This window comes from Gavialis gangeticus, unplaced genomic scaffold, assembly GCF_001723915.1.
Source record: "Gavialis gangeticus isolate Ggan-Ray unplaced genomic scaffold, GavGan_comp1, whole genome shotgun sequence".
Lineage (NCBI taxonomy): Eukaryota > Metazoa > Chordata > Crocodylia > Gavialidae > Gavialis > Gavialis gangeticus.
The window spans coordinates 16,937,549-16,948,214 of NW_017729008.1; the positions used below are offsets into that span (position 1 = coordinate 16,937,549).

At 42.2% G+C, this 10,666-nt stretch overlaps 1 protein-coding gene across 1 annotated transcript in view; it reads left to right on the top strand.

Moving 5' to 3' along the window:
• ORC5 (origin recognition complex subunit 5) overlaps positions 1–10,666 on the top strand; it is a 166,873-nt gene that overhangs the window by 39,421 nt on the left and 116,786 nt on the right. Inside the window, exons 7-9 of the mRNA XM_019509451.1 lie at positions 1,180–1,228; positions 1,836–1,926; positions 7,185–7,237. Coding sequence (XP_019364996.1) covers positions 1,180–1,228; positions 1,836–1,926; positions 7,185–7,237 — 193 coding nt within the window. The remainder of the gene's footprint in view (positions 1–1,179; positions 1,229–1,835; positions 1,927–7,184; positions 7,238–10,666) is intronic.

Below are 10,666 nucleotides of genomic sequence, written 5' to 3' on the forward strand. Positions count from 1 at the left end.
TCTGCACCCCCCCCCCCACCTAGGGAATGCCTGCCTCTGCCCCTACCTCCTCCCTTACTGCAGGGGGCATTGGTCTGCCCCCACACACAGCTCTTCCCTCCAGACTCACCAGCTGGAGGCAGCTGTATTGGAAATTGGATTGGTATCAGCTAGTATGCCTTCTTAAATATCGGCTATCAATATCGGCCCCAAAATCTCTATTGGTGCACCCCTATTACTTTGGTTTGTGTCTGTGTTCAGAGAAGCCACATGATGTTTCTCAGTGCAATGTCAGTGGCTGCATACACAGATTTGCATCATCTAGGACACCTTTCCCAGGTTTGTTTTCCTGAGAAGAAAACAGACCTGTACAGAAGTCAGAGAAGCAAAGAGCCTGCAGTGCTAGCACGGTGCTGCAGGGGTCTCTAATCATGCAGCCCAGAGAGCTTTGCTGGGGGCGGAGGGTTTGTTTTTGTTTTTTAAGTGAACATAGGCAGGGGTCCACTGGGTCAGGGAAGGTGGGGGTGGGGGCTATGCCATACACAGAAGAGTTCTCCAGGCTTTCCCCTCCCCTTTCCTGTGTTGGAGCCCAGGTAAGGCTGGGCAGGGAGTATTATGCTTGTATGCTTCCCTGCACCCAAGTCCTGCTGTGTGATTAAGACAGGGAACAAGTGAAGTGAACATGCCCCCTAAGTGCTTCAATGCTGGGCTTTTCCACCCTGAAGCACTTGGGGGTGTGGGGAGGGGAGGTGTTCTGCTCCATGCTTGGCTAAGACTGAGGCATGCTCTCCCTCCCCCTGTGGGGAGGGGGGAAAGAAGCAAAGCACACTGGGACTGTGGAGGTGGGTTCTGTGTCTGCTGCCTGTACAAAAGTTCTGTCTTCCAAGAGATATTTTCCAGGTAGCCACTTCACTTGGTTGTTCCTGAGTTATTTTTTCCCGAGTGGCCATTTTTACTCTAGGAGAAAAATTATGAACTTCTGTACACTTGTGGTTTCTCCTGAGAGAGCAGGGACTGTCCCTGGAGAAACTGCAAGCCCAGAGATACCTCCAAAGAATCAAAGCACCTTAATTAGCTGAAGTGTATTTGTATTCATTTTTCAATGCTAAGAGTTATGTTAGTTGCAATGACAAACTGAGTATTCCTAATATATCCTTTTAAATACTTCAGCATTTTTCCTATTTTTTCCCCTTCCTGTAGGCAGCACTAAATTTCTCAAAGTACTGTGAACCAGTGGTCAGGGGAGAAGGTAAGTATTTTGCTTTAATGTTAGTGGTCAGTGATAAAACAGTGGAGCTCAGCTTATGGCTTTTGGGGAGCATGTACATTTGAACCAATTTCCATTCATTCTCCTAGTCACAGCAGCATCACTTTTGGTGTCTTATGCACACCAAGTGACATTTGGAAGCAAAAGCAGACAGACTAGCTTTTCATCAGTGTTTTGTGAAGATGAATAGGAACTGCTGCCAAGCATGTCCCCTTCCCCTGTAAAACCTGCTCTCTTTATACAGTTCTGCTCCCCTTCTTTTCACCCTCTCTTACAATAATGAAGTAGAAGGAGAAATAAGCCTTCTCTGTCAAGGCTAGGAGGGAGGGAGAACAAAGATTCTGTTAATAGCCAGAGAATATCACAAAATAACCACATTGCAACATCTTTGCATTGTAATCTAGGGTTTTATGCCAATAGAGGCTGATGCTGCATCATGGTAATATAAGCATTTAAGTGTTGGGATGTTACACCAACTATTTTGTACTTCTGACAATGTTTAGCCATTCAAGGTTGAATTCCTCCATTCTGTAGGGTAAACACTTGCTCAGAGTTCACATTAATGGAGTTGATTTTTTGCTTGGTGCAGCAAACGAACGTGATACACGTAGACTCTGGAAAAATATTGAATCTCATTTGAAGAAAGCAATGCAGACTGTTTATCTCCGGGAAGTATCAAGGTAATTGTCCCATCTTTATTTTTAGCAAGCTGCCTCTGAAGAGGCTTGCTTAAAATGTCAAATAGGTATCGTGGGAAGTGCTTCTTTCTGCTAGACAAAATCTTCGTTCATTTTAACGTGGGGCTTTTTAAGCCATTAAACACTACAACTGTTGTGTGCCATAAAGGAGAAACTGTTGAGCTAATAATAGATTAATTACTCTGAGACATGTAAAATTATTAACTAGTCAAAGCAGCGGTAGCAAATGTGGAAGCAGTCTTCCACCAGTGCTCATGCAGAGATGGGCGTTCATCATTCGAGAAAGTTCAGCAAAAATAGCTTAGTTTCAGACTTCGTTGAATGGACGTTGCAAAGGAGAGGGCCTTTCATGGCGAGATTCTGATAGCAGTTCCTCCTTGATGTAACTAAGATCAAACAAGGATTTGGCATTTTTACTGTGTGAGTTAGTTGTGATTTGCACTCTTCTGTCATGCACTATATTAATTTTTGGATGCTTGATTGATCATTTCTATTGACTTCTTTGTTCATATATTTTAATTTAAAGAAAATGAACATGTCTTTTCAATATATTTATATGTATTCCTCTTAAACTTGGAAGTCCATCATAAAATATACAAGCATAACTGAAAATGCCTTTGTAGGATCTCTCTATTTCAGCGGTGCTCAGCCTTCAGCCTGTGGGCCAGTGCTGCTTACAGAGCCATCGCTTCAGGCCCATGGGCCTCTGCATGGGTCCAGACATTTGTCAGCATGGGAGCAGTGGCCATTCACCCTCCCCCCGTCAAATCCCCAAGCCTCGCACACCTGGTGGGATCCAGGCCACGCCCCCTTCCTTTTGCAGGGCTGGGTTGGGGCCAGACCATGCCCCCTTCTCTTGTGGAACTGGGTTGGGGCCAAGTTACACCCCCTTTTCCTGTTGGGGCAGAGCCATGTCCCTTTTTCCCCTGACCTGGAACAGGGCCACTCCCTCTCTTCCTGCCTGTGGGGCTATGACGCACCCCCTTTCCCTTGTGGGGGGGTCATGGGCCTGGGTCATGCCCCCTTTTCATCCACAGGGCTAGGTCCAGGTCCCTTCCCCCTACAGGGCCAAGTCATGTCCTTCACTCCCCCATCCTGTGGGGCCAGTTGAGGCCCCCTTCCCTCTTTGTGGGGAGTGGGCTAAGGCCAGGCTGCCTCCCGCCTCTCTCCATGTGGCCAGATGCTGGACTGGAATCACCACCTGGCCCACGGTTGGACCAGGCACTGCCCATTTGACCGGCAGAAGAAAAAGTTTGAGCACCTTAGGTTTTGTTGTTAATGTGTTCAAACCATAGAATTGTTTAAGGCTGTTAAGGAACAAGCAAATAAGGTCTCTAATGCCAGTTTACTGCAACAAGGTTTATAAATCACATCCACTGTAACTGTTTCTCTGGTTCTTTTTTATCTTCACTTTTTGTGGCCATGGATCAAAATCCTCTTTCGTGCACAGGATTAAGATTTTTGTCATGGCTTTATAAAGTTTAGTTATTAAAATGATTTTGATCAAGTTTTGTTTGTGAGATATACTAGTGACTTCGTCTTTGCAAGAGCAGGTGCTAAGGAAAAAAAATTCAAGAAGTAACCAACAAAGATGCAAGTTGAAGACTGTCACACTTTGGTGTAGACAGATGTTGCAATAGTATGGGTATTGAATGATACTAGTATAAGTTGTTATGATGTCACTGTTGTAGTTGCATGCTCCTCCAGCAGTACAAGTATGGCAGAACCACTGCAGTTTTAACCCTTTTTCATGCTAACAGCTGATGCCTGCTCCTGAGCAGCAACTTCCCCTCTCTTTTCAAAGCATTAAAAATTAAACATTTGCCCATGGCTTATAATTTGGTGGAGGATAGTCATTCAAAGGTTGTGTTGCCTATAGTACTGGGTGAGTAGGAAACTATAGCCTTGCTCATAGAGCTGGCTTTGTCAGTTAGTAGGTTCAAAATAGAATTCCCCACTTGGAGTTGGATTTGGGAACAGGCTATAGTAATGGTTTACTGGTATTTTTAAGGATGGAAATAATGAAGAAAAGGGAAGAATTGATTAACCTGATATAAGAATGTATAAATGGGAGTACTGGTAAATGAACTTGGATAAAATGTCAGGCAGAAGACTACCTGTATGGAGATTTATGAGCGCTGAACAGATTTTGAGCAGAAGGGATGGAAGCCCTTTTTACTTTAGTAACTAAAATGTGTTAGCCGGCATACTAGAAAACATACAGTAGAATCCATTTCTGCATTTGTAAAATTGACTGTACCTAATTTGTTTAAACCCCATTTTCTGTGATTCTACCCTTACTCAAAAGCAGAGTGTAAGAATCATATCGGACAAATGTATAAAATGTGTATGCTCTGATAGTATTCCTTTTCCCATCTTCTTAATATTTCTCTGTCTTGAGAAAGCTGCAATGACTTCTCTTTTATACTTCATTTGGTCCATCTAATACTTTGGCCTCTCCATGGCCTGAGACCTTGTAGTGTCGGAGAGGCTTGTGTGTCATAATGATTATCAGAGTTATGTCGCCTGGAGTCTTACAGTCCTGGCAAGGTCACCTGTGGTGAACAGGCCTGACAGGAGGTTCCAGATAAATGACAGCCCAACTCCTAATCTTTAGCGGTGAATCAGATAGAAGATGATATCGGGATCTCAGCAGCTGTAAAGACGGAAGAAGGGTGCAGCATGATGGAGGTCTTCTGTCATCTAAGGTTCTCCCTTTCCACTGGGCTCAGATCTCTACTTGTCAAATTCTTGTGGTTGCTGTTTCCACAGATCAGCTTCCTCAGATTAAACGAAGTCACATGCAAGTTTCTGCAACAGGAATTAACATGCCTCCAAAAGCCCTGTGGTGATGGACTAGTGGTGATGGAGGCAGGACTAGTGAATACAGCAGCTTCCAGGAACAAATCTGCATGATGGCAGTGGCAACCTAAAGATAGTCTTGCACCTTGAGATGGGTGCAATTTGGCAGTTGCTACTGCAACTAAGCAGTCCTATTCTTGATACCCTCTGCTTGTCCCACATGGGGAAGGGGCTAGAAAAGGTACCCTAAACCTAGGCTTTCTTATCTGCTTCTGGATGGATAATCGCATCCAGTGGTATCACTCTCTGCATTCACAAACATCATAAGAAAATAATGATTCACAACATAGAATGTTCACACCTTTATGAATAACCAAGGCAACAAATGACCAGAAAGAAGAACTGCCATTGTTTCTAGGGAACTAGTGAAATACAGTATTGACATTGCAGCTCTGAGTAAGACCGATTGACTGGATGAGGGTCAGCTGAGGGAAGTGGGTGGAGGCTACAACTTCTGGAAGGGGAAACAGGCCCAAGATCATGGTAGCGGCTTTGCCGCAACAATAGGAAACTGCAGACACATTGCAGGCATACCTCAAGTAAACAGATACAGATATCAAGAGCTGGGAGGAGCTGGCTGCCAACTGACTCCAGTTGTACCACAACCTCAACCAAGCAGCAGTCCATTTCAAGGTGAAGGGTCTTGCCCTTGAAGTGAAAGAGAAAGTGAAGGAAGGAAAGGGAAAGTGATCCCAACCTGCAGCCTGCTATCCCCTGCAGGAAGACCTGCAACTTCTGTGGATGGAGCTGTGGCTCAAGGATTTGGACTCTTGGGTCACCTCAAGTCCCGTCAATGAGCTGTGGTAGAGACCATCCTCAAATTGAAGGATGGCTGCTACCAGCAACTGTTAATCCGGCAACCAAAGCTAGGCATGAAATATAGAACTTTGCTAAATGCCTTGCAAGAATATTCTTTCCTTTTTTAAAGGAGAAATTATTTTGTTACATATGAAGAAGGCAGCCTGGAAAATGTGGCACTTTTTATTTGCTACAAAAATTATTTATACCAGTTGTTGATTTTTGTGATGTAGCTAGTCAGGATCTTTCTAACTTTTAAAAACTTGCAGTTATCCATTCTAATTATGCTGTTACCATAATACTGATACAAACAAATAACCACACGGCAATTACTTCTGACACTTAAGCTACTATTTCAAGTTTACCATTTTAATTTACTATAAGATTTGAAATTTGTGGGTTTTAGCTTTAGGCTTTTCTTTCTGTATATCTGTAAATTAATTGTCAGGAAAATTCAGACAAACATGATATTTTCTTAGGTGACAGTATTGTAATTACTGTGAATCTTCCTTTGTATCACTGCAAATTAATTATAAAAACAGAACCTGGTTTACTATTCAATTTACTATGTAAAAAAAGATGATCCAGGAGTACTTCAGTGCTAGTAAAACACACTGGATAAACAATTCGCTGCTTTGTAATGTAGCTAATTAACTATTAATTTTATCTGACTAATATCTCAGCTGTTGTTAAACCTCTGGTATAATATTTTATGGATCAAAAGTTATGAACCCTATTATGAGGTTATGGAATCTATATCATTGGAGATTTTTAAGTACAAAGATGTAGGGTACTTTAGATAGGCATGTTACTGCATTGAGCAGAAGGTTCAAGTAAATGACCTCTTGAGATCATTCCAGTTCTTGTTTTTCTGATTTTTGGGTAGACAGTCTATTAGATATTGCATTTTAATTGAGTGAACTTTCATAAAGTTCTTAAAATCAACTCTGTTAAAGCTACTAGGGTTTTTTCATTCAAAATTTATCAACAGGTAGAAACAATACATTGCATATATTGGTCATTATCGCTTCTTAAGTTGCAGAGTTTTGAAGAGGGAGATGTTTTGGAATAATGTTAGAACTAGACAAAGGGGAAACAGCAGTTTGCTTATTGATATTTGCATTTCCACTTGCAGAATATTTAAACTTTATGCACTCTAAAATTATTCATTCAGAAATGAGCAGCATTTTGCTGTTTATATATGCTTTCTAATTTAGTGGTGTAGTATTTAACACTGTTCTTGCTATTTGGTCACCTGGGTAGGATAAGTCCAATCAGTGGGCTACTAAAAGCATCAATATTTTAGATGTTCAATTCTGTATTGCTTTTGGGATGTAAAGGGGTGTGGATACTTATTTGCCAGTCGGAGTTAGATGATGCAATTCTCTATATAGAGAAAATTGCATGTAACCTGACCAGTCTGGAGTCAACATTATGCAGAACCACATAACTTACAAGTATTTGCTTTATTTTTCTCAAAGAAGAATTAATTTTAATAATTGAGACTCAGTAAATGCATACTTTTCACTAAAAATGTGATTTGGGGTCTGAAAAGTACTTTTATGTTGTCTGTCTGGCAGCTCACAGTGGGAGAGACTACAACAGGACGAGGGAGAACCTGGACAAGTAAAAGGTATCAACCAGATGCAGTCACTCTCTGTAATAGGTATAAGGTAAAATATGCTGTCTAGAACAAACTGGTTGCTGGTACTGTATGAACACTTTAATGGCATGATTTGGCTAAGGCTCAGGTTGTATTTTCTTCATGGTGTAAGATTTTCCTGGATCTTGAGATATGAACCACTTCTCCCATGTGCTGGTGAGTGGGGAGCATACTGATCTCAAGCTGATACTTGATGCCAACCAGCTGAACTGCCTGGGTATGATGGGGAAGTATGTTGTCCCTGGCAACAGCCTGACCACTAGTGCGTTCCTCAACAAAACAGAGTCCCTGGCCAGTTTGTGAATAAGGGAAGCATCTGGACCACAGAAGTCACAGTTTGATTCCTATATCTAGAACTTCTGGAGCCTTGCAACTTTGTGTTACTGGCTCTTACTGAAAACTTTAAGGCAAATCTTAATTTACTGGTTACCCTGCAGTTATAATTTAGACAGGATTGCTTAATTATTTTGGGCACTGGACTCAATGGTCTGGGAAGCCCCTTTGAGTCCTTATGTTCTTTGAAATGGCTGTTTGTCATTTAGCAGTGGCTGCTGCCCATTTTAAAATTTTGGAACCATCTTTTCCCCTAGTCACCATCACAGTAAGAATTTCCTTTAAATAATGAGATAAATATATCTATTGAATTGTCCATTATGATAGTCTGCATGTGATTGGAGTGCATGCCATACCTTTGTTTTTTAAAACAAATATCTGTCCAAGGGAATTACAGTCATAGGATTATTCCAGAACCTAGAATTTCTTGCAGCTGACTAGTACATTTATTCCTCATAACCTAAGGTTGTGGCAGACATTACATTTATTATTTTATTATGTAACGAACATGTTAATTTCACAATAAAATGTTACATGCTAAATTTTCAAGTAGTTTATCACATGATAAAAACAGCAAACCAGGCACAAAAACAATAAACCATCCTCAAAGGTATTACTCTTTAAATGTTGAACATGTGGCTTGTTTGTATCCTGCTTTAATCTGAACAGTTGGTAATGTTATGTACACAGTGATAGGAAATGACCAGGTCCTTTAGCATCCCAGGGTGTGCTGATTGGCAGAACCTAGTAGATGGGGATACTAGATTTCATAGATTCTTAGGGTCGGAAGGGACTGCAGTAGATCACTGAGTCTGCCCCCCTGCCCTGGGCTGGAAAGAGTGCTGGTGACCCCAGCCAGGTGCCTGTCCAGTCTCCTCTTAAAGACCTCCAGGGTAGGGGAGAGCACCGCCTCCCTTGGAAGCCTATTCCAGATTCTGGTAACCCTTACCGTAAAGAAGTTCTTCCTGATGTCTAACGTAAATCTGCTCTCTGTCAGTTTGTGGCCATTGTTTCTAGTTACCCCAAAGGGTGCCCTGGTAACCAGAGTATATCCTATTCCTTGCTGTGCACCCCGCCCCCCCCAGTGAATTTGTAGATGGCCGCAAGATCATCTGTAAGCCTTCTCTTGTGGAGGCTGAAGAGATCCAGATCCCTCAACCTGTCCTCGTAGGTTCTTACCTGCAGGCCCCTAACCATACGAGTAGCCCTGCTCTGAACCCTCTCAAGGTTATCCACATCCTTCTTGAAGTGCGGCGCCCAAAACTGGACGCAGTACTTCAGGTCGAATCTTACCAATGTTGCATAGAGGGGAAGTATCACCTCCTTAGATCTGCTCATGATGCACCTGCTATACATGATAGAGTATGGTTAGCTTTACTAATCACTTTGTCACATTGATGACTCATGTTCGTCTTGGAGTCTGCTATGATTCTGAGATCCCTTTCTGCCACTGTGCTACTTAGAAGGTCATCTCCCAGTCTTTATGTGTGTTGGTGATTCTTTCTCCCTAGGTGCAGCACTTTGCACTAACCATTGGTAAACTGCATCCTATTCTGTTCTGCCCACTTTTCCAACCTGTCCAAATCTGCCTGAGTCCGTTCCCTTTGCACCCACGTGCTTACTTTGCCATATAATTTTATGTCATCCACAAATTTGTACAGAGTGCTCTTCACACCCTCATCCAAGTCACTGATGAAGATATTGAATGGTACTGACCCAAGGACTGAACCTCGGGGGACTCCACTGCCCACATCTTTCCAGGTTGATACTGACCTATCTGTCACCACTCTCTGGGTGCGTCCCATAAGCCAGTTCTCCACCCATTTGACTGTGTAATCATCTACATCACAGCCACTTAGTTTATTTATAAGAATGGGATGAGACACTGTATCAAAGGCCTTTTTAAAATCCTAGTAAATGACATCTATCTTGACTCCTGAATTTGTGACCTGGTTGTAAAAAGAAACAAGGCTAGTCAAGCAGGATCTACCTGCTATGAATCTATGCTGGTTGCCCTTCAGCATTATTTTTCCTGCTGGACGCCCACAAATGTGTTCCTTAATAATTTTTCAAAGGTTTTCCTTTTGAAGAAGACAGGTCATGCTGTGATGTCCTGTCCCTCCACCCCAGACTTGCACAGGTGACCTCAGGTGACCACGTTTCTGTGCCTGGGATGGGGGCAGCATCATCCTCATTCACCCCCTGGATTCCAGGGCTCTGCTGACAAGGTGGTGAGCTCAGAGAGCTCACTGTACATGCACTATGCAGCCAGTGGGGGGTGGTAGGCAACTGCACCGCCTCACCACTCCTGGAAAGTGGGTCTGCAGCTCTTCCAGCTGGCAAGTACCAGCAGTGCTAGCTCACATTCCACCTTTTTGCCTCCAGACAGTGAGCGTGCCTTTTGAACATCAAGCCACACATTTCGTGTACTGCTTCCATTGCAAAAAAAAATTTCTCGTTATCCATCGCACAATGAAAATGAGGTCTGTTAGGGGCCTAATAAAAGAGAGGTTTTTTCCAAAACATGTTTTTCAAGATCTTTTAAACTTGTACGGTAGGGAAAGTGGTTTTGTTGGTAAATAGCATGTCTGATGCTAGCATTATGCTTAAAAAGTAATTAATTGTAATAAACTGTACTGCAGATATAATTAAGCAAGCAGTTCAGTGCATAATGCTAATCTCAGCAGGTTGGAAAGATGGAGTAGAAACACAGGCATTTCCAGATTAAACTAAAACATGTACAAGCAGGAATTTCTTTCATCTTGGATTGCATTTTGTAAGTAAAATTCAGTACAAATAAAACAGCTACTTGGCTGCAAGTGAAAGCTGAAAATGTGCTGCTCTTTCATGACTACCTAGAAGGAAATTGTCAATTGCAATTTGATGATTCTCTTTATTATAGTGAGGGCTCTGAGTTTTGTTTTAATTTTGTTAATGTTTCATTTTTTGATTTTTACTGTTTTATCAGGATTTGAGCATTGACAGGCATGCTTAGTACTGTACAGATCCCACAAGATGTACATATCATAGGGCAAAGAACAACCTAGGTGGAAACACAAAACAGAA